General features: G+C 33.4%; 1 protein-coding gene across 1 annotated transcript in view; it reads right to left on the bottom strand.

Annotated features, from left to right (window-relative positions):
• ATRNL1 (attractin like 1) overlaps positions 1 to 22,716 on the bottom strand; it is a 723,131-nt gene that overhangs the window by 428,040 nt on the left and 272,375 nt on the right. Inside the window, exons 22-23 of the mRNA XM_034663626.1 lie at positions 18,947 to 19,025; positions 16,725 to 16,882 (exon numbers count right to left, since the gene is read on the bottom strand). Of these exons, the coding sequence (XP_034519517.1) occupies positions 16,725 to 16,882; positions 18,947 to 19,025 (237 nt within the window). The remainder of the gene's footprint in view (positions 1 to 16,724; positions 16,883 to 18,946; positions 19,026 to 22,716) is intronic.

Genomic DNA, 22,716 nt, shown 5'->3' with positions numbered 1-22,716 from the left:
TCAGGCCTTTGGTGTCAAGCCTAAGAACCCTTTGCTCAGCCCTACATTCTGACTATTTTTCTCTTATTTTTTCTAGACTTTTTATAGCTTTAAGTTTACATTTAGAGTTGACTTTTGTACAAGATGTAAGGTTTAGGTTCCAGTTCATTTTTTGCCCATATATATGTCCAGTTGTTCCAAAATCATTTGCTTAAAAAACTATCCTTTTCATTGAGATACTTTTGCCCCTTTGTAAAAAGTCAGTCAAATGTATTTTTGTGGATCTATTTCTGGGCCCTCCATTCTGTTCCACTGAACTACATATGTCTGTTTTTCCACCAATCCTATACTCTCTTGATTGCTGTACTTTTGTAGTAAGACAATATAAAAAAGAGTGATTCTTCCTGTTTCAGTTTTCACTGTCAAATTGTATTAGCTATTCTAGGGCTTGTTCTTTTCCATATAAATTTTAGAATAAGCTTTCTTATATCTACAAAATATCTTCCTGGGATAATGATAGGAATTGACTACTCCTATAGGTCAATTTGGAAATAACTAATATAGTTCTTTATGATGAGTCTTTCAATCCATAAATATGCCTCTCCATTTATATAGGTCTTCTTAGATATCCTTCATCATCATTTTATAATTTTCAGCATGCAGATCCTGTACATGTTTTATTAAATGTATACTAATTTCATTTTCTTTCATTTTCTCTAGAGCAACTATAAATACTACTGTTTTTAATTTCAATTTCTACATGTTCATTGACAATGTATAGAGGTATACTATTAAAAATGTTTTCTTTATCAAGTTGAGGAAATTCCCCTCTATTCCTAACTTGCTGAGAATTCTTTTTTTCTTTTTTCAGATTCTTTTCATTAAGAGCAACATGTTACAACATAGGTCAGCAGGCTTATCAGAGAGAACAAGGGAAAAAGAGATAATGAAAGCCTACCTGGGGTTGAGGAAAAATAACAACTAGCCCCAAAACTACTCAGGCCTAAATTTAATTGGATCAGAAATGTGGAGCAATTTATGCCCTGGGGCACTGTTGAACATAAGACAGCAATCAGTGGTAAATTAGCACAAACTAACAGGTTGTCATACCATATGTAGGAGAGATCTTAACACAGTGATTAGGGAGTAAGACAGTCAAAGAAAACAATGTAAAAATCACAGTCATCTCATGGTGACTGTGCCCATGCCAAGGCAATACCCTTTGGAGAATAAGGCCATAGGCTTCCCATAGCAGAATAAATAGACTTCACTAAAATAGTCTAGCCAAGTCAAATAAACAAGGAAACAACAAAGGAAAATCAGTAACCAAAGCTGACGTAATAAATATCCTAAAATGCACAGTTTTCAACAAAAGCAACAATAAAATACAAAACATGCAAAGAAACAGAAAAGTAATACCCATCTACAGAATAAAAAACAGATGACAAAAACTGTGAGAGGGCTCAGATATTGGATTTAACGAAAGGTCAAAGAAGCTATTATAAATATGTTCAAATAGCTAAAGGAAGCCATGCTGAAAGAAGTGGGGGGAATAAAAGGCGTGATAACAATCTTTCATGAAATAAAGACTATCAATAGATAGAAATTATAAAGAATGGAAATTCTGGAGTTAAAAATAAAATAATTGAAATGAAAATTTCACTATCAAAGCTCAACAGATTGACCTTTAAAAAGAGTTATCAAACATGTAGCTCAACAGATATTACACAATCCTAAGTACAGAAAGAAAAAAATGAAGGAAAATGAATAGAACCTTAGAAAAATGTGGAACATTATTAAGTATGCCAACACAAACATGATAGGGTTACCAGATAGACAGGAGAAAGTAGCAGAAAAAAAAAATATTCGAAGAATAATGGCTGAAAACTTCCCAAATTTGATGAAATACATTAATCTACATATCCAAGAAGTTCAATAAACTCCACGTAGGATAAACACAAACAGAATCTCAAAAGGAAATATTACATTAAAAGTTTTGAAAGACAAAGGCAAAAATCTTGAAAGCAGCAAGAGAAAAATGAGTTAGAATATGCAAGGGATTTCAATAAGGTTAGTATCCGACTTAATATCCAAAACAATGGAGTCCAGAAGGCAGTGGGATGTCAAGTTCAGAGTACTTACAGGAAAAAATTGTCACACCATGCTTATAGCTAGTCAACTATGTTTTTAGCAAAGGCAAAATAGACATTCCCATATACATGAAAACTTAGAGATCTATATGTGTTGCTAGCAGACTCACCTAAAAGAAATACTAAAATAATTTCTTCAGGTTGAAAGAAATTGACCCCAGCTGGGAATTCAAATGAAACAACAAAAAGCACCAGTAAAGGTAATTATGTAAGTAGGTATGTATAAAATATAGATGCATATTTCTTTTTTATTTTCTTAAATTATTTAAAAGGCAGTTGTATAAGACTATGTCTCTAACTATAATGTTAGGCCTATAATATATAGAAATGTAATTTACTTGACAATAAAAGCAAATGGGAGACAATATGTATTGGAGTAAGAAAATGGTATCAGATCATAACTCGAATCCACAAGAACAAATGAAGAAAACCAGAAATGACAAATAAGAAGGTTAATATAAGAAACTCTATAAACATAGACTTGTTCTCCTTTTATTTCTCAGCTTTTTTAACAGACATAAAATTATGTAAAGTAATTATTATAACAGTATATTGGGTTTGTAACATATATGGAAGATCTAATATGTTTAATAATTATAGCACAAAAGGAGGTAGCATAAAAGAGCTATCTAACAGTACAATTTCTATACCTCACTGGAATTAAGTTGGTTTAAATCTGAAGTAGATTCTGGTAAATTAACATATAAATGGTAAGCCCTAAAAAAAAACCACTTGAAAATAAAAAATTTACTGAAAAACAGTTAAAGGAATTAAAATGCTACACTAGAAAATACTGATGCAAAAGAAAGCAGTAAAGGAGAACAGAGGAGCAAAAATTATATGAGACACCCAAGAAACAATAAATGAAATGGTAGACATAAATTCAACTATATCAGAACCTTAAACATCAGGGGACTAAAAATCAATTGAAAGGCAGAGATTGTGAGATTGGATTTAAAAAACAAAAATAAACAAAACAAACCCAGGCTCCAACTAGATGCTGTCTACCTGAGACACAGCCTAGGTGGGAAAATACAAAAGGTTGAAAGTACAAAAAAATAAATAAGAAAAGATATAGCATGCAAAAAGCAATCACAAGGAAGCTGAATGGATATACTAAATAACAGACAAATGGCAAAGAAATAATATCCTGTTATATGGTTTACTAAAGAGAGAAACTTCTGTGTGGGAAAAATATTCCAAGAATTATTTTACATACCACACAATGTATTCTAAGCCACTCTAACACATCTCTTTTGACAGTGGTCTCCATTATAATCAAATACTATTATATGAAATACAGAAGAACACATATTCTTCAAATTTCAATTTGATAGAGACTTTCATAACAGTATTCCCAAAATCAGAACAAAGGTGAAAGTGTACCAGAGACTTCATAATCTTCTCTAGTTTAAAGGAAAGGATTGCCAAAGAATCCTTTGTTAAATATTTAATAAAAATAGGCTACAGTAAATGTGATGGCTTGGATTAGTATTCAGCAAATATGTACTCCCTTTTCCTTTGAGTTGAATATATTTTCCCACTCAGGTATATTGGGCATGGCCATCTGACTTGCTTTGGCCAATGTAGTATATGGATGGAGATTTAAATGTTTTTGCACTGTTTGTCTTCTCTTTTGTGATCCACTATTAGGAGACCATTTCCTGGGTAACCACTACCTCTTTGGGTGCCAGAATGTTCATACATAGAGCAGACATAAACCCAAGCCATAGGTTTAAACTGAGCCTGCCTGACCTACAGCTTTAATCAGAGCCATCCAGCGGAGCTAAACCTAAATCAAATGAACTGCAGTGGACTTGCAGACAGAAGCATAAGAATAAATGAATATTACAAGCACAGAAAAAAAGAGAAGTAAAAATTAAGTGAAAAGAAGAGAATAAAGAGCACAGATCAAACCCGGAGGAGACATAAAGCATAATACTTTGAAAGAACTGAAGGAAGTGTAGTACTACTAGATTGTGGAGCTCAGGAAGTGTGTTGAGAAATATGGCTAAACAAATCTAGGTGACTAGATTTTGTAGTACCATATAAGCGATTTTAAGCAGTTGAGCTTGATCATAGGGTTAAGAGATGCCTTTGAAGGTTTCAAGAAGTGGGTGTAAACTAATTCAATTTGCACATTAGAAACATAATACTGTTTACAGTGTGAAGAAACAACTGAAAATCAATACTTAGGACAAGAGAAACAGGTGCTGCTGAAGGAGCCTAGGAAGGATACGAGAGTGATCTAAACTAGCTTGGCAGTAGGTTCTTGAAAGAAAAAAAAAAATAACGGATTAATGAGACGTTTAGAATAAAAAAAATGGAATAGTAATTTCAAAGGACCAATATGGATAGAAATCAGATTGAGGTAAAATGAGAAATAAATTATAAATCACAAATTGACAGTGTGGATAGCAATTATATATTTCCTCCTAATTTGTAGTATAGTGCCTCACCATACTAAGCATACAATTAGCGTTTATTGATTTGAATAAAGTAAAGAAAGAAAAACAGACATTTGATTACTTTTTCTTTAAATTTTATTTAAATTCCAGTTAGTTAATATACAGTGTTAATATTAGTTTTAGGTGTAGAATTTAGTGATTCAACACTTCCATACAACACCTGGTGCTCATCACAAAAAGTGCCCTCCTTTATCCCAATCACCTATTTCACTCATCCCCTGCCCCCCGCCCCTCTGATAACCATCAGTTTGATCTCTAGAGTTAAGAGTCTGTTTCTTGGTTTTCCTCTCTTTTGCAAAACAGACATTTTAACTCAGAAACACTCCTAGAAAAAAATTTCCTCTCTTTGCATGGGCATTTTGAAATGCTTTTGATTATTTACACAGGTCTATCAAATTGTGTGCAAAATAACAGGAAATTTCTTAAGTAGGAACATCCTTCTTTGGAATATGTCAATATTGGTCTTGAGGATGATAGTCTTATTTTTTTGGCAGTCAATTCAGAATACACAAAATTTCTTTCTTAAATGTCAAATTTTAAAAAATAAACACAACTTAGATTTAATTTTCAGAAAAATTCTCTCTAGTCCAAACCTTCAGCCACATGATTGTCAGAATTTTCTTTCTAAAATGCATATTTCAAGGCCACCTGGGTGGCTCAGTCGGTTAAGCATCCAACTCTTGGTTTCAGGGTTTCAGCTCAGGTCATAATCTCAGGGTGGTGACATCAAGCCCCTAGCCCCCTCTGCGCCTCCCCCCACTTGTGGGTGCTTTCTCTCTCTTTCTCACTGTATAATAAATAATCTTTTTAAAAAATAAAATGCACATTTCATTATTAACTTTACAAATACTTTATCATTTTGTTTCAAGAAAATGTTCCACCCACATTTCCGCTCTACTTTCAGCCACACTTGCATAATCCCGCACCACCACCCTGATCACCCTATGGTTTTCTATCATACAACCTAGTTTCCAACTATTAAAAATCAATTTCCTACCTGATGAAAATTACTTAATCATAACTTTGAAAATCCATTCTTCTTACCGAGAATTCCCTCTCATGTATCATGTCCCTTTTCTGAACTCCTACTTATCCTTCAAAATCTTGCTTTAGTATAACTCAGTTTCTAAGAACCTTTCCTGCTTCAATATCATCTCTGTATCACAGAGATGTACTTATAATCTAGAACTTTCCAAGTCATAAATAACTTTCACATCCACATAAGTGACAGCAAATGGCTCACTGAACATTTTATGACCTAAACAAAACCAAAATATGTCCCTGAGACTCTATGTAAAGACATTAAGAGAGAATCTTTTCCTTTTTGTCTCTGGGATTGCTAAATTTGGATGCTATAAGTGCAACTAAAATAGAATACAATACAGTCAACATACATTGTGAAACTCAGTTAATTCAATAATTATTTATATAGCATAGTATAAAGAATGTCAAGGGATGAAGTTTTATATAGTATCAGGTCATCTGCAAATAGTTTTACTTCTTCTTGCCGATTTGGATGCCTTTTGTTTCTTTCTGTTGTCTGATTGCTGTGGCTAGGACTTTCAGTACTATGTTGAATAAAATTATGAGAGTGGACATTCTTGCTTGTTCCTGACCTTAAGAGAAAAGCTCTCAGTTCTTCCCCATTAAGGATGATGTTAGATGTCGTTTGTTCATATGTGGCCTTCAATATGTTGAGGTATGTTCCTTCTAAACCTTTGTTGAGAGTTTTTATCATGAATGAATGTTAAAGGATGCAGTTTTAGGTAAGACAGTCAGAGGAGGTGTAATTGGGTTCTTGAAGTCCCCAAAGGCATTTCCTCTGGATGCCCCATTTTTTCTTTTCTTTTTTTTTTAAAGATTTTTTATTTATTTATTCGACAGAGATAGAGACAGCCAGCGAGAGAGGGAACACAAGCAGGGGGAGTGGGAGAGGAAGAAGCAGGCTCATAGCAGAGAAGCCTGATGTGGGGCTCGATCCCACAACGCTGGGATCACGCCCTGAGCCGAAGGCAGACGCCTAACCGCTGTGCCACCCAGGCGCCCCTATGCCCCATTTTCTAAGCCTACCTAATTTAAAGTTGGATTTCTTTATTTGCAACAAAGAATGCTTACTAATATATTTTGTTAGCTACATGAGGATAGAGACTACTTTGCATTCTACTTTATATGCTAGCAAAATTTCTTGCATATGATTGAAATTTAATAATTGCTGTCAAATATAGACAAAATTTTATAAAAATGTTCAATATCTGCCATTTCTGTAAGAAGCAGTACTTATATTAGTCTTTGACTGACAAAATACAGAAGATCCTAAGCAACAATCATTACTATGTCTTTTTATTTTGTTCATTATTTGTAGAAATATACAAAGTTCTATTATCATGCTATTAAGTTTCATTTTATTAATAACAAGATTAGACCCAAGCTGGATCAAGCCAAATGAAGTATATTTCTACTTTCCTGCATATCAGTAAAATCTTCTCCTTATTCAAATAATACCTTTTAAATTAATCTGTTCAATCTATTCAAATATATATGGAAACATTACAAGTGAAAGTGCTGAAAAGAATTGTGATGGGAAAAATGAAGTACCAAACAAAATTATGAAAATACTATTGATATTAACTCACATAAAATCAATGTGAAGTGTTTGGCTTACCAAAAGAGTATGATAAAAAAGTATTTTGTTATGAAAACAACAAATAATTAAATATTAAATTCTTCATACATCTTTTATGCTATAGCATGTAAGAATACCAAGAATTAAATTACAAATACAAAGGCTAAAGTAACCTTAAGCACTTTCTTTCAACTACATTCATAATGTTCTCTCCCTGTGTACCAACTCTACTGAAATAAGTGTTAAAATAATTTAAGTAAAAATGATCATAAAAGTTAAGTGTTAATTTATCTCAAAAACAATATGTTTCCTTGTTAGAAATACCCTGGATAAAATTTTGTGAAAAGAAAGCAGTGATATTTATTTTTGGATATTTCTTGGTATCTCCTGGTCTGATGGATATTTTTGAATAGGAATTAGGTCTTTTGTACTTTTTTATTTCAGTCAAAATAACTGCTTCCATAGAGTGTAGTTTGTAAATATTTATGAACAATTTCATCTATGGACTATAAATTCTCTCATAACGTGCTGCTTTGGAATCCACAACAGTATGTGCTTATGAAATCTAAAATACATAGACATAGGTCTACAACCCGACTACCGTTTATCCACAAATTACTTGGAAGTTTAAATCTAAGCTACTAAATAAAACATAAGTAAAAACATAAAACCACATATATAGTAATTATATCTGTGGTTCACTCATTTAGTGAACAAACCTATGGTTAACATATTTATTCTATTTACTATTTAGACTCAAAATTACATGTAGGATCCCTACTTCCCCCCAAAATGGAGGAAATGAATTTATTCTCCTGCCAAAAGAACTAGTAAAACAGATAAAATATATGAAACACATGTTTTCAGAAATCGGATATCAAGCAATGGAGGACAATGGTTCCTGAGTGGAGAAAAAAATGAGGTGAGCACTTAAATGTCAGAGATTACTATGATTTTGAGGCTGTATCAAAAGAAGAGTGAACACATGTGTATCCCAGAAATTTTCTGGAGTTGAGGAAATGAAACTGACATCTGTAGAGGCCAAGGTGGCTAGAGTTTATAGGACAGTATACCGGAGAAGAGAGGACTTCCCAGATTGCTACAGAGATTTGCTGAGGGTCCCCGTGAGTCTTCAGGTGAATACTACTTACTGGTAAGTATTTCCTCCCTCCCAAGGTGGGAGGAAAAGCCAATTGAAAGGAGCAGAGAAAAAAATCTCAAAACTCACACAGAGTTCGGAATATTTCATGGTGACAAGAGTCAGAATAGAAAACCTTAAAATTCATGCATCATAGGGTACAGTACCCAGAAGAACAGTACCTCAGTAATGAAAAGATTAACCCCAGACTAAATGCTTTGTTCCTGCCTAACAAAACACAAAAATAAGCCTTGAAAAGATCAATTTTTTCCATGAAAAACTCCAACTCAGAACAAAGCTAAATTTATTTATCAAAATTGATAAATACCTAGCACCAAAAGGTAAAATTCAGAATGTTCGCTATCTAATCCAAATATGACCCATAAGGAGCAGCAAAATAAAACAAGAAAAAAGAAACTCAGAAATGACACATATGATAGAATTTGTAGACAATTTGTAGAAGAGTTATAATAACTGTATTTCATATTTTAAGACAGAAAAAAAATAGAGCATGTTAAGTAGAGACATGGAAGATACTTTCTAAAAGACCTTATCAAAATTCTAGAGATAAAAAACATAATGTCTATGATAAAATATACACTGGATGGGAAGGATATCAAATTGGACACTACAGAAAAAAGATTAATGAATTTAAAGATATATGAAAAGAAAATATCCAAAATGAAACACAAAGAGAAAAAAAAAGACTGAATAAAAAACAAAAACAGAACATTAGTGAGCCAAGGAACAATTTCAAGCAGTCTGATATTCGTACAATTGCAATACCCAAAGGATAAGAAAGGAACCGGGGAAAAATTGAGAAGTAAGTTTTCCAAATCTGGTGAAAACTATAATTTTATAAATCAGTAAAACCCATGCACAAGAAAAAGGAAGAAAACCAAACCTACGTAACCATAATCACATTGGCCAAAACTAGTGAAAAAGTTAAAAATTTTAAATTGGAGAAAGAGGAAAAAGACCCATTATATACAAAGAATAAGATTAAAAGCAGATTTCTCACAAGGGACACTGCAAACCAAAAGACAGTGGAGTAACATCTTTAAACTAAAGAAAGAAAAAAGCTACAATTTAGAATTCTTCAACCTCCTAAAAAGTAAAATAAAGATATTTTCAGGATATAGACTGATATACTTCATTCCCAGCAGATCTACACTAGACTGTTAAATGCCTAATTCCCTTATACAGTTGGAAAATGTTACTAGATAGAAATATGGACCTACAAAAAGAATAAAGGAAAGATGAATGCTGAAAAGAGTAAATATGTAGGTAAGATTGAAGATTGTTTCTTATTTTTAATATATCTAAATATGACTGACTATATCAAAAATAGTAACAGTGTAGTGTAGATTTTCTAATATAAGAAGCAGAAAAACATATTCAGCAATGGCTCAATGCCCAGCAGGATGAAAATGAAAGTATACTGTTTTGGGGTTAAGTTATAAAAAAAAAATGTGTAATGTAATATTACCTAGTAGTAGATAATGAAAAGTTTAAGAAGAATATGACAAGCTATAAAATAATGACTAAAATAACAACAGAAATTGTAGCTAATAAGCCAACAGAGAAGATAAAATGAAATCATAAAAAATAATATGAAGACAGAAAAGAAAGGAAGAATAAAGAGCAAAAGAAAAATCATAAACAAATAATAAGATTTAAACTCAAAGATATAAATATATGCGTATCACCTGTATGTGGTTTAAGATTAGAAAAACTACATGCTTCCTTAAAGAAACCCACTTTAGGGGTGCCTGGGTGGCTCAGTCGTTAAGCGTCTGCCTTTGGCTCAGGCATGATCCTGGTGTTCTGGGATCGAGCCCGCATTAGACTCCCCCGCTGAGAGCCTGCTTCTTCCTCTCCCACTCCCACTGCTTGTGCTCCCTCTCTCGCTGCTTCTCTCTCTGTCAAATAAATAAATAAATAAATAAATAATCTTAAAAAAAAGAAAAGAAACCCACTTTATTTTTTTTTAAGATTTTACTTATTTATTTGACAGAGATAGAGACAGCCAGTGAGAGAGGGAACACAAGCAGGTGGAGTGGGAGAGGAAGAAGCAGGCTCATAGCGGAGGAGCCTGATGTGGGGATCCCATAACGCCAGGATCACGCCCTGAGCCGAAGGCAGATGCTCAACCGCTGTGCCACCCAGGTGCCCCAAGAAACCCACTTTAAATATAAAAGAGAAAATAGATTAAAGTAAAAGGATGAAAAATGATACAGAATTCTAGAATTTTCTAGAGAGGGAATAATGATGGTGGAGTAGTAGGGGGACCCTATACTTGCCTCATCCCTAGAACACAGCTATATAAATACCAAATCAGTCTGAACACCCAAGAAATTGCTCTGAGGACTGAGAGAACACATTGCACAAGTAGAGGGAGAAAAGAGGCCACATTGTGGAAGGTAGGAAGTACAGACACATGATTTGGGGGAAAAAATATCAGGGTTGCTGTAGAGGGGAGGGAGCCTTGATCATGGAGAGAGTAGAGAGAGGGAGAGAGAGAGCAGAACATAGGGGATTGCACAGAAACACTTTCATAAAACCACTGACTGGGAAAATGAGAGGGGCTGATTATCATGAGTTTTTACAACCAGCGGAGCTCAAAGACTGTAGTTATAGAAGTCCTTGCCGTAGGGGTGTTGAGCCCAGTGGGCGTAGTGGGGCCCCTGTGCAGAAGGAGGGTAGAGACTTGAGAGTAGCCAGCATGGTCTGAGGATCACCTCATTGATATAATACAATAATAGTAGGGGATTTTAACACCCCACTTACAGCAATGGACAGATCATTCAAGCAAAAATCAACAAGGAGACAAGGGCTGGGAATGATGCACTGGACCAGATGGTCTTAACAGAAATATTCAGAACATTTCATACTAAAGCAGCAGAATACACATTCTTTTTGAGTACACATGGACATTCTCTAGAACACATCACATACAGGGTCACAAATTAGGCCTTAATAAATACAAAAGGACTGAGATCATACCAAGCATATTTTCTGACCACAATGCTTTGAAACTTGGAAGTTAGCCACAAGAAAAAATTCTGAAAGACCACAAACACATGGAATTTAAAGAACATCCTACTAAACAATGGATGGATTAACCAGGAAATTAAAGAAGAAATTTAAAAAAAATACATGGAAACAAATGAAAATAAAAACACGATGGCCCAAAACCTTTGGGATGCAGCAAAAGCAGTCCTAAGAGGGAAGAATATAGCAATACAAGCCTAATTCAAGAAGTAAGAAAAATCTCAAGTACATAACCTAACCTTACTCCTAAAGAAGCTAAAAAAGGAAAAGCAACTGAAGCATAAAGCCAGAAGAAGGGAAATAATAAAGATTAGAGCAGAAGTAAACAATATGGAAACAATAAAAGACATTAGAACAGATCAATGAAAGTAGGAGCTGGTTCTTTGAAAGAATTACTAAAATTGATAAACCCCTAGCCAGACTTTTCAAAAAGACAGAAAGGACCCAAATAAATAAAATCAGGAATGAGAGAGGATAGATCACAATCAACACCACAGAAATATAAACAACTGTAAGAGAATATTATTAAAAATTATATGCCAGCAAATTGGGCAATCTGGAAGAAATGCACAAATTCCTAGAGAGATATAAACTACCAAAACTGAAACAGGGAACAGAAAATTTGAACAGATAATTGGCAATGAATTGAATCAAATTTCTGCATCCATGTTCATCAGGGATATTGGCCTGTAATTCTCCTTTTTAGTGGGGGCTTCATCTGGTTTTGGAATCAAAGTAATGCTGCCCTCACAGAATGAGTTTTGAAGTTTTCCTTCCATTTCTATTTTTTGGAACAGTTTCAGAAGAATAGGTATCAATGCTTCTTTAAGTGTCTGGTAGAAATCCCCCATGAAGCCAACTGGCCCTGGACTTTTGTTTATTGGGAGTTTTTTGATTATTGATTCAACCTCAACATAATGAAGGCTATATATGCAAAATCCATAGCTAATATCATCCTCAATGGAGAAAAACTGGTAACTTTTCTTCTATAGTGAGGAGCAAGACAGATGTCCACTCTCACCACTGTTATCTAACATAGTATTGAAAGTCCTAGACCAGCAATCAGACAACAAAGAAATAAAAGGTATCCAAATCGGCAAGGAAGAAGTCAAACTTTCGCTATTTACAGATGACATGATAAATATATAAAAAAAAAACTGAAAGAGACCACCAAAACTGATACATGAATTTAGTAAAGTGGCAGGATACAAAATGAACATACAGAAATCTGTTGTATTTCTATATACCAATAATGAAGAGCAAAAGAGAAATCAAGGAATCGATCCCATTGACTATTGCACTACAAAAAACATAAGATACTAGGAATAAACCTAACCAAAGAGGTAAAAGATCCATACTCTGAAAATTATAGAATATTTATGAAAGAAATTGAAGAGGACACAAAGAAGTGGAAAATGTTCCATGCTCATGGATTAGAAGAACAAATATTGTTAAAATGTCTATACTACCCAGAGCAATCTACACATTTAATGCAAACTCTGTCAAAATACAAACAACATGGGTGCCTGGGTGGCTCAGTCAGTTAAGCATCTGCCTTTGGCTCAGGTCAGGATCCCAGGGTCCTGGAATCAAGACCTGCATAGGGCTCCCTGCTCTACAGGGAGCCTGCTTCTTCCTCCCCCTCTGCCTGCCACTCCCCCTGCTTGTGCTCACTCTCTCTCTCTCTCTCTGTCAAATAAATAAATCAATAAATCTTAAAAACAAAACAAAAGCCAAAATATGAACAGCATTTTTCACAGAGCTACAACAAATAATCCTAAAATATTTATGGAACCATAAAAGACACCAAATGGCCAAAGCAATCTTGAAAAAGAAAAACCAAAGCTGGATGATTCACAGTTCTAGACTTCAAGCTATACTACAAAGCTGTAGTGATCAAGACAGTATGGTACTGGCACAAAAACAGATACTTAGATCAATGGAACAGAATAGAAAGCCCAGAAATAGACCCACAACTATACGGTCAACTAATCTTCAACAAAGCAGGAAAGAATATCCAATGGAAAAAAGACAGTCCCTTCAACAAACGGTGTTAGGGAAACTGGATAGCAACATGCAGAAGAATGAAACTGTACCACTTTCTCACACTATACACACACACACACAAAAAAAATTCAAAATGGATGAAGGACCTAAACGTGAGATAGAAATCCATCAAAATCCTAGAGGAGAACACAGGCCATAGCAACTTCTTACTAGATATGTCTCTGGAGGCAAAGGAAACAAAAACAAATATAAACCATCAGGACTTCATCAAGATAAAAAGCTGCACAGCAAAGGAGACAATCCACGAAACTAAAAGGCAACCTACTTCATGGGAGAAGATATTTGCAAATGACATATCTGATAAAGGGTTAGCATCCAAAATCCATATAGAACTTATCAAACTCAACACCCAAAAAACAAATAATCCAGTTAAGAAATGAGCAGAAGACATGAATAGATATTTTTCCAAAAAAAGACATACAGATGGCTAACAGACACACGAAAAGATGCTCAGGTATCACTCATCGTCAGGCAAATACAAATCAAACCTACAATATCACCTCACACCTGTCAGAATAGCTAAAATTAGCAATACAGGAAACAAGAGATGTTGGCAAGGATGAGGAGAAAGGAGAACCCTCTTACACTGTAGGTGGGAATGCAAACTGGTCCAACCACTCTGAAAATAGTATGGATGCTTCTCAAAAAGTTAAAAATAGAGCTACGACCCAGGAATTGCACTACCAGGTATTTACCAAAAGGATACAAAAATACTGATTCAAAGGGCACATAATGATTTTAATCAAAGAGTAGGAATTAGGCTCTATCTATCTTAACCATCAGTTACTTTCTACATTTTATTATTTGGGGAGAGTAGAATATTTCAACTTTATTACACAAATTGTGGTGTGGCTTCTAGAACATATTACAGTATGTTCTCAAAAGAAAATTCAATTTAAAAATTTAATTTTTAACCATTAAATATTCATTAACATTCTATAGTAATGATGTAATTTGCTTAAAAATAAAATAATTAGATAACCAAGACATGAAGTACATGAAAAAATTTAAAATATAACAATTATATAAATTTTAATTACTACTTAATAAGCTCAATAGATGAGCCCTTTGGTTGCCTTTGATCATAATTTGAATATACCAAGTGAAATCTGATTCATATTTCTGTATAAATCCTAGAAAATAAAATGATGCATCCAACATCCTCAAGGTCAAAACATTTCCAGCATTTTCTGACCATAATAGCATATAAATCAATCACTATAAAATGAAGAAATAAAAGTATCAAAATAATTCCCATTACTGAGTAGTAGTCTATAATATTTCCTAGTTAATTAACTTCCTGAATTTAGATGCTAAACTAGCCTTACAAATAAAAATAATTTCCTATAAATATATAATTTTTAAAAATTACCATCTTCCCACAAATCACATAGAAATTAATATAAATAAAACATGCAAACATTTCTAGTCATAGACCATAAGCTGTCATTAACATGAAAGGGGAAAGAATAGTCTGTAAATTTTTTAAAGATTTTATTTTTTTTAAAGATTTTATTTATTTATTTGAGAGCAAGAAAGAGAGAGAGAGAGAATGAGCTGGAGAGAGAAGCAGAGGGAGAGGGAGAAGCAGACTCCCCACTGAGAAGGAAGCCTGACACAGGGCTCGATCCCAGGACCCAGAGACCATGACCCATGCCGAAGGCAGACACTTAACCGACTGAGCCACCCAGTCATCCCTTAAAGATTTTAAAACATAATGACCTAGCACAGGGCTTGGTACACAGGAGCTATTCCATAAACTAATTTGAATTCAATCTAATCCAATACTCAGTCATAAAAGAATGACTATATGAATAAATCCCAACATTACAACATACAGGCTTTTCTTTCATGAAAGCATAAATTAAGAACACAAACCCTAACTCAAGATAGAAAGAACATCCTAAATGTTTCCTAGCAGTAAATCTAAAGCAGCCTATCACTAAGCACAAGAAAAAACAAAATATACAACTTTAATTTAAAAAGGAAAGAAATATACAACATCTATACGTAGCATAAAGAAATCAACAGTGAGAGGTAGTGGGTCTTAAAGAACTGCTAAGTACTGCTTACCTTAAATTTCTAATGAAGTTTAAACTATGTTCAGTATATAATAAAGTAAAAATGAGATTCTAAACAAAGCAAATAATTTCAGGTAGAGCTATAAGAACAGAGTATCTAACCCTCAGATGAAGTATATAATTGATCAGAAAACCCAAACAATCTGGTTATCTGAAGTTTTGATGCATTTCTTACAATATAATTTCATTGAAAAATTAGTACATTTTTGATTGATTCAATATCATTAGTATGAACATTTTTTTTATAAAGACATTCATTATTGCTGCTGCCTGTGACCAGGGGACCACACTTCGAGAACCACTAAACTAGAAATATGAGGCAATTGAGTATCACAACCTGAAGGCAGGACAGATAATCTGTTGGCTGTGTGACTGACAGTGTTCACTGCTGGGCCACAGGGAAACAAAGGGTTAAAGCAGCAAGGGTATCCCCCTCCACTAGATTTTGCCCAAAAAAAGGAAAAATAAAGGAGAAAGGGAGAGATATGTTGCCTGGGTCAGGAGGCAGCTGTGACATTTTAAACCTGGAAGCTGGTTGTGTCATCCTCTGGAGCCCCTGGGGAATACTAGAGCACATTTTTACATAGCTCTCGTAACTGTGAGAGGCATCAAAAGCCTGGACATACAGACAGAGCAGATCTGCTGCTCGGTGCCAAGCCCAGTCCCAAGAAATAGCCAGCTTTTCAGGTCTTTTCTGGACATGAGGCCTCAAACTTACCGCCTGTACTTTAATCAGGCCAAAGCCCTCCCTTTGAGCTAATATAAACAAGGAGAAAGCCATCTACTTTTGACCTATCTTCTATCTGAGCTGGGTCTTTAATTTCGAGACCACATAGATAAACCTCCTGAACTTGGATTCTGTTCTCCTAGTCTTCTCAGTCAAGAATATACACTAGGCGAAATAATATTGCCCTGCCAGCATCTCATTGTTACCCAAAAGAAAACTGTAATTAACATTAAACCAATAGATTTCGAACAGTGAAAAACTAAATAAATAAACACATTCATCATCAGATATACGATGTATCCTTTTTATCAAGGGTCAATACTTGTTTCATGTTGTTCAAAATATAGAAATCCATATCATTATTTCGAACAAAAACAGCACTGTTTTGGTGAAGAAAATATTCAATGGTCATTATGATAAATACTATTAACACTTACCTGTATTTTAATAGGCCAGGAAAAGTTGCTGACGTACACATAGAATGTAATGTTAGGATTGCTTCTAAAGTTAAATTTTTCATAGGAAAAACTATCTCTGTATTCCTTTATATTAGTTTTGGAAACTATAGGAGTCTCCTCCCCGGATATTGTTCCAGCTAAAAATAATAAATAATAATAACAAATTTTTAAAACTCATATTAGGAAAAAAGGATCTTTTTGAACTTAAAATATACATTATATTTACTTAATTATTGAACAATATATATAAAAACATAATTATCAAAATAAACTTGTTCACTATTTAGAGTGACAAAGGAGAAATAACATAAGATTCATCATAAATGTAATGGAAATAATATAAAAATTATTTTTTAAATGATACCACTGATTAAGTGCTATGTACCAGGCAATGGTGTAGAGATTTTATATTCTTTTCTAATAACAGTTTTATTCCAGAGGTATTACATCTCTATTTTTCATATTGAAACCTGACCCCCAGAAATATTAAAATACTTGCCTTAAGTTTATAGCTACTGAATGGTAAATTTGTCTTTGGAACTCAGGTATATATTAGCTCCAAACACTGAGTTCCTTCTATTTACTACTCCACAGAGCTTCTCAAAACAAATCAGGAAATATTTCACATGTCTCAATCCAATTAAAAAATGGAAAAAAAAATCAATTTATTTGTCTTAACCACAAATTGAACCATCAATACTTTGAATAAATTGAAAGGAGGCTACAATTTAAAACATGAGCTAAATGTTCAATTGTTAAACACATATTGCATACTTAATAAATATTTACTGAAATTAACCAAATGGAACAAAACATTTTCAACAATCTTACCAAGCCTTCCACCTTAACAGTAAAAATATTTAGAACAACTGAATATATTTCTAACTCATCACCTATTACAAAATTACTGGGATGCTGTTTTAAAAGGCAGATTTCCTGACCCCATCTCCAAACTTGATAAATCAAATTTTCTGAGATTTAGTTCTGGGAATATAAAAGTTACAAGCAAATTCTTCCATTAAAAAAAAAAAAATCACTGTTCTAAACTAATTACAAAGGTCTTATATATTTTTGTCAACAAATTTTAAAAATCTTCTAGAGACAGTTTATTGTGCCAAAGTAAACTTCAAATTAATAGTACAAGTTTTCATGAATTCCTTTTTTTAAAAATGATTTTATTTTTAAGTAATCTCTACAGCCAACATGGGACTCAAACTTAGAACCCTAAGATCAAGAGATACATGTTCTACCGACTGAGCCAGCCTAGTGTTCCATCATGAATTCTTAATTAATGAAGCTCAAAATGCCAAGATTCTACTCTATGTTTGGCACCATAGTAACAAAATGTCTATATAGTTGCCCAAACTTCTCATTTTTTAACACATGTAATATAGGTTCTAGAATTGCAAAGACCTCATCGTTCCTCAATTCTACATCTCCATGATTCTATATACTAAAATAGATAATGACTTGATTTTCAGAAATCAAATACGGATATCTGCGAATCCACATATTTTCTTTAAAGAAGATTCCAACACTTTTATGTAAGAGTATATCTTTGATATAGAAGATGAAAACCAATAGAATTTCCTACGATGTAAATACAAAAAAAGTGAGCGTACTTTTTCTTAATCCGACATTGTATTTCATCTCGGTTACATTTTTTAAAAGTCAAAAACTTCAACTTATAAGCCTTATTATGGAAGACATATTAAGTATAGGGTTTTTTTTTTAATTTTCAGCACTGAAACTGACAAAAGGAATAGTATATTTCTAAGCTTGAAAGTAATAGAAAACATGTTAATTTATCAGCATGCACAGAATTTCATTGTTTTGTATCAATATTAAGGTTAATAATTAAATTTATAGCTTCAATAGTAAATCAAATAATTGAAATCTCAGTCCCTAGTCATTAAAGAAGTAATCTATCTTAATTAAAATCACAATAATTCATAAAACTGCCATTTAAAAAATTAAGTGGTGTACAATATTTGTTACCAGTCTAATTTTAATTGAATAGGGACAAATTAGCAAAGGAATGAAACTTTATTAATAATGCTACTTACTATTTTTACCTGTATCAGCACAATGACATATATTTTTTTAATTTCCATTATTTGAATTAACAATAAAAGACCATGCTAGAATACCTTCCATAAACAAACAGATGTGAAAGACATGTGACAACAAAATCCTCTTACCTGTTGAACCAACTGACCACGTAATGTTGAGATTAAAGTTGTTTGATGCATTAATCGAAATATCCAAATTTTTGTTTGACTACCAAGAAAGAAAATATTAGGGTTAAAAAATAAAATTACACTAAATAATGTTTAATGTTTTAATTATGCCCATATTTCACAGATTCTATACATTTTGTCAATATTCAACTAAGTGTAGACGTCAGTTACACTTTTTTAATGAAAATATATGGGTGATAAATTCAAAGGTAGTTTAAAGTTCCCATTTATCCTCCCTACTATAATCCAGCCTTCTGTATGTAAGCCAGAGGCTGCTGTAATTCATTGTTTGTATTTTGATTCTCTTTGCTTACCTGCAGTTAATAGTTAAATGGTACAGGCTTGGGTTAGTCCAAAGTAATTTTACAGCAATGTAAGATTATTGTTTTGTTGAAAGATTTCTTCTTAGGTGCATATTGTATTACTATACACACATTTTTGTAGTGAAAAAATATATATATAATACATAAACTAGAACTCTCAGGTGAAAATGGGTTAAAATTAAATCTATTGTCAAAATGTAGGAAATGCATAAATAATTAAGGTACCTATTTATTATTTTTTTATGTAGGATAAGTAGGAAGCCCTGACCACTAATCTATATTAATTTCAGTAACTGTTCCAAATTGACTATCATTTTAGTTATAAATTATATTTATATAATTAGATATAATGATGTTATAAGCATTCTTAGTGGCAACTGTCATGATAGTTTCACATCCTGTAGTTTCAATGAAAATGTGTCTGGGCTCTTGACTTCAACTGGGCAAGACAGTGGAAAGTAAAACAGAAAGCTGTAATTTGGAAGCAGTCAAGATGTCAGGAAATTGAAAAAGGAGAGGACGGTCAAGAGAGAAGCAAACTAGAATTATAGCTAATCTGAGCCTACATGTATGACACTATGAATAATATTGTGGAGAAATATTACTCACACCCACATTTATTTTAAAGATTTTATTTATTTATTTGAGAAAGAGACCAAATTGGGGGGGGGAGAGGGAAAAGCAGACTCCCTGCTGAGTAGGGACCTCTATCCTAGGACCCCGAGATCATGACCTGAGCCAAAGGAAAAAAATCTAACTAACTGAGCCACCCAGACACTCCCACATTTTGAGTCAGATATTCCAATTATATTAAATTTCTTATATCTTCAAAGAAGTCCATAAGTTTGGAATGACATTCTAATTACTTGGAATTAAACATTCAAGAGGCCAATGGTAAAGAATGAAATTCTGATATGTGCGACAACATAGATGAGCCTTGGAAATGTTAGGCTAAGTGAAACAGGCTAGAGACAAAAGAACAAATATTGTATGGTTACAATATTGTATGGTATGAGGTACCTAGAATATACAAATTCATAAAGGCAGAAAGTAAAATAACAGGGCTACAGGAAGAAGAAGTGAGGAATTATTGCTTAATGGATTTAGAAATTCTGTTTGGAATGATAAAAAAAATTTGGTGATGGACAGTGGTGATGATTGCACAACATTGTAAATGTACTTAATGTCCACCTAAAAATGGTTAAAATGATAAATTTTATGTATATTTTACAATAAAAAAGAAGTCAGTGGTGATTTAACATAAGCTTTAATATCACACTGAAGAATGTAGTTTCTGACATTTTTAATGTCTTGGTAAAACACATGCCACCTCAGTGAAGAGAAGGTTATACCTGAAAGACTATACATTTAAAATTCTTAGTTAAGAGTCAAACTTTAATTATATTCCCAAGAATATACACATTTCCTTAAAATCTAAAAAATAAGGAGCAACATAAAATGAACTATTCTACTTTTTGAGAAGAGGGAGCCTATTTTACTGGAAAAGGAAAATTAAGAAATTATATTATTTGTTGGCAAATCAAATAAATTACTGTAGAGGAATGAAGCTAGCAAATGGCAGGATATATATGGAGGTTTCATCTATTTGATATAACCTATTAAAATATGAATTATTTTAATATGATATGGATTAAAAGATAGATTAACATATAATAAAAAATACAGCAATAGAGAGTGACATCAATAAGATGGTGAAATAGGAAGTGCCAACCCTTATCCTATATAAAAACACTGATTTAACAATGTTATGTGAACCAAAATACCTTTATGAGAGAATCAAAATCCAGTTAAGAAGTTGCAGTACCAAAGGTTAATACAAAACCAACAATGGCCGCATTATAATGGGTAAGAAGAGCAATTTCACTTTACCCATTTCAGCCCCTGCCCCAAGACAGCACTCAGCATTAGAGAGATCATCTCAGCTTATGACTACTACCTCAGGGAAAAGAGAGAGTGTAGCATATACCCAACATCTCTGGCCTTTCACTGCAGTGCACAAAGCATCTCTTTCTGTTTCACCTCACCTACAGCACTAAGAGAACAAGCATAGTTCAGACATTGACAGCAGCTAAAAATAAAGAAAATAAGTGGGTGGCTTACTGCTGCTGTCATGGCTCCACAACATTGGGAGAAGGTGCACAACCCTGAGACTTCTCCTCCAGAAGGAAGAATGAGGTGTGCATTCAACACCCTGGATTTTCTGTGCACTTTCCAAGGGGAAAAGGTAGACAGCTCACTATAGCCAGAATGACTCTCTGGAATTGAGAGAAGACATGCAAACCTAAGACTTATTCCCTAGGAGGAAGAAAGACTTGAATATGTTAATTCATAGAAAAGTTTTCAGATGCTCCCAGTATCTCTAGCTAGGCTGGTTGATGAAGGTCTTTCCCTTTGAAGCTGGTCCATAAACACTGGGAGAAGCAGTTGTTTCTTCAAATGCGAGAGACACCAATGCAAAGCTAAAAGGGAAATGAAGGACTAGAGAAATGACACAACCATAGAAACAAAATAAATCTCTAGTAACTAACTCTAAATAAATGGAGTTCTATAATTGCCTGGCAAGAAATTCAAAATAATTATATTAAAGAAGTAAGGGAGTAATAAGAGACCACAGAAAGATAATTAAATGAAATCAAGAAAACATTATATGAACAAAATGTCAACATCAACGGAGACAGAACTATAAAAAAGAACTACAGAATACAATAAATCAATACAGACCCTCAAAAACAAACCTGACTGAGCAGAAGAAAGAATCAATGAACTCAAAGGCAAATCGTCTGAAGTTACACAGTAAGAGGAGCAAAAAGAAAAGAGAAAGAAAAAAGTGAAGAAAGCCTAGTGGACTTACGGAATACTTCAAGAAAAACCAGTATATATATACTGAATATATATATTCAAACCAATATATATATATATATATACACAATATATATATATTGTATATATATATATGATGAAAGTCCCAGAAAGAGAAGAGAAAGAAAGGGGAAGAAATCTTATTTAAAGAAATAATGGTCTAAAATGTCCCAAATCCGGGAAGTATAGGCATCTAGATTCATGAAGCTGAAGAAAACAGAAGGAAGATAAACCCAGAGAAATCAAATCAAATCGAATTGTAAAATGTCAAAGACAGAATTTTGAAAGCACCAATAGCAAAGTGACTTATCACATACAAGTGAGCCCCATAAGGTTATGAGTGGATTTCTCAGAAGAAATGTTGCAGGCTGTAAGGGATTGAGAAGACACATTAAAAGNACAAGTGAGCCCCATAAGGTTATGAGTGGATTTCTCAGAAGAAATGTTGCAGGCTGTAAGGGATTGAGAAGACACATTAAAAGTTTTCAAAGAAAAAATATACTGACCAGGAATACAATTCCTGGTAAA

Source organism: Ailuropoda melanoleuca, chromosome 6 (assembly GCF_002007445.2).
Source record: "Ailuropoda melanoleuca isolate Jingjing chromosome 6, ASM200744v2, whole genome shotgun sequence".
In the NCBI taxonomy this organism is placed as follows: Eukaryota; Metazoa; Chordata; class Mammalia; order Carnivora; family Ursidae; genus Ailuropoda; species Ailuropoda melanoleuca.
This window is presented reverse-complemented; position numbering and strand designations above follow the sequence as displayed.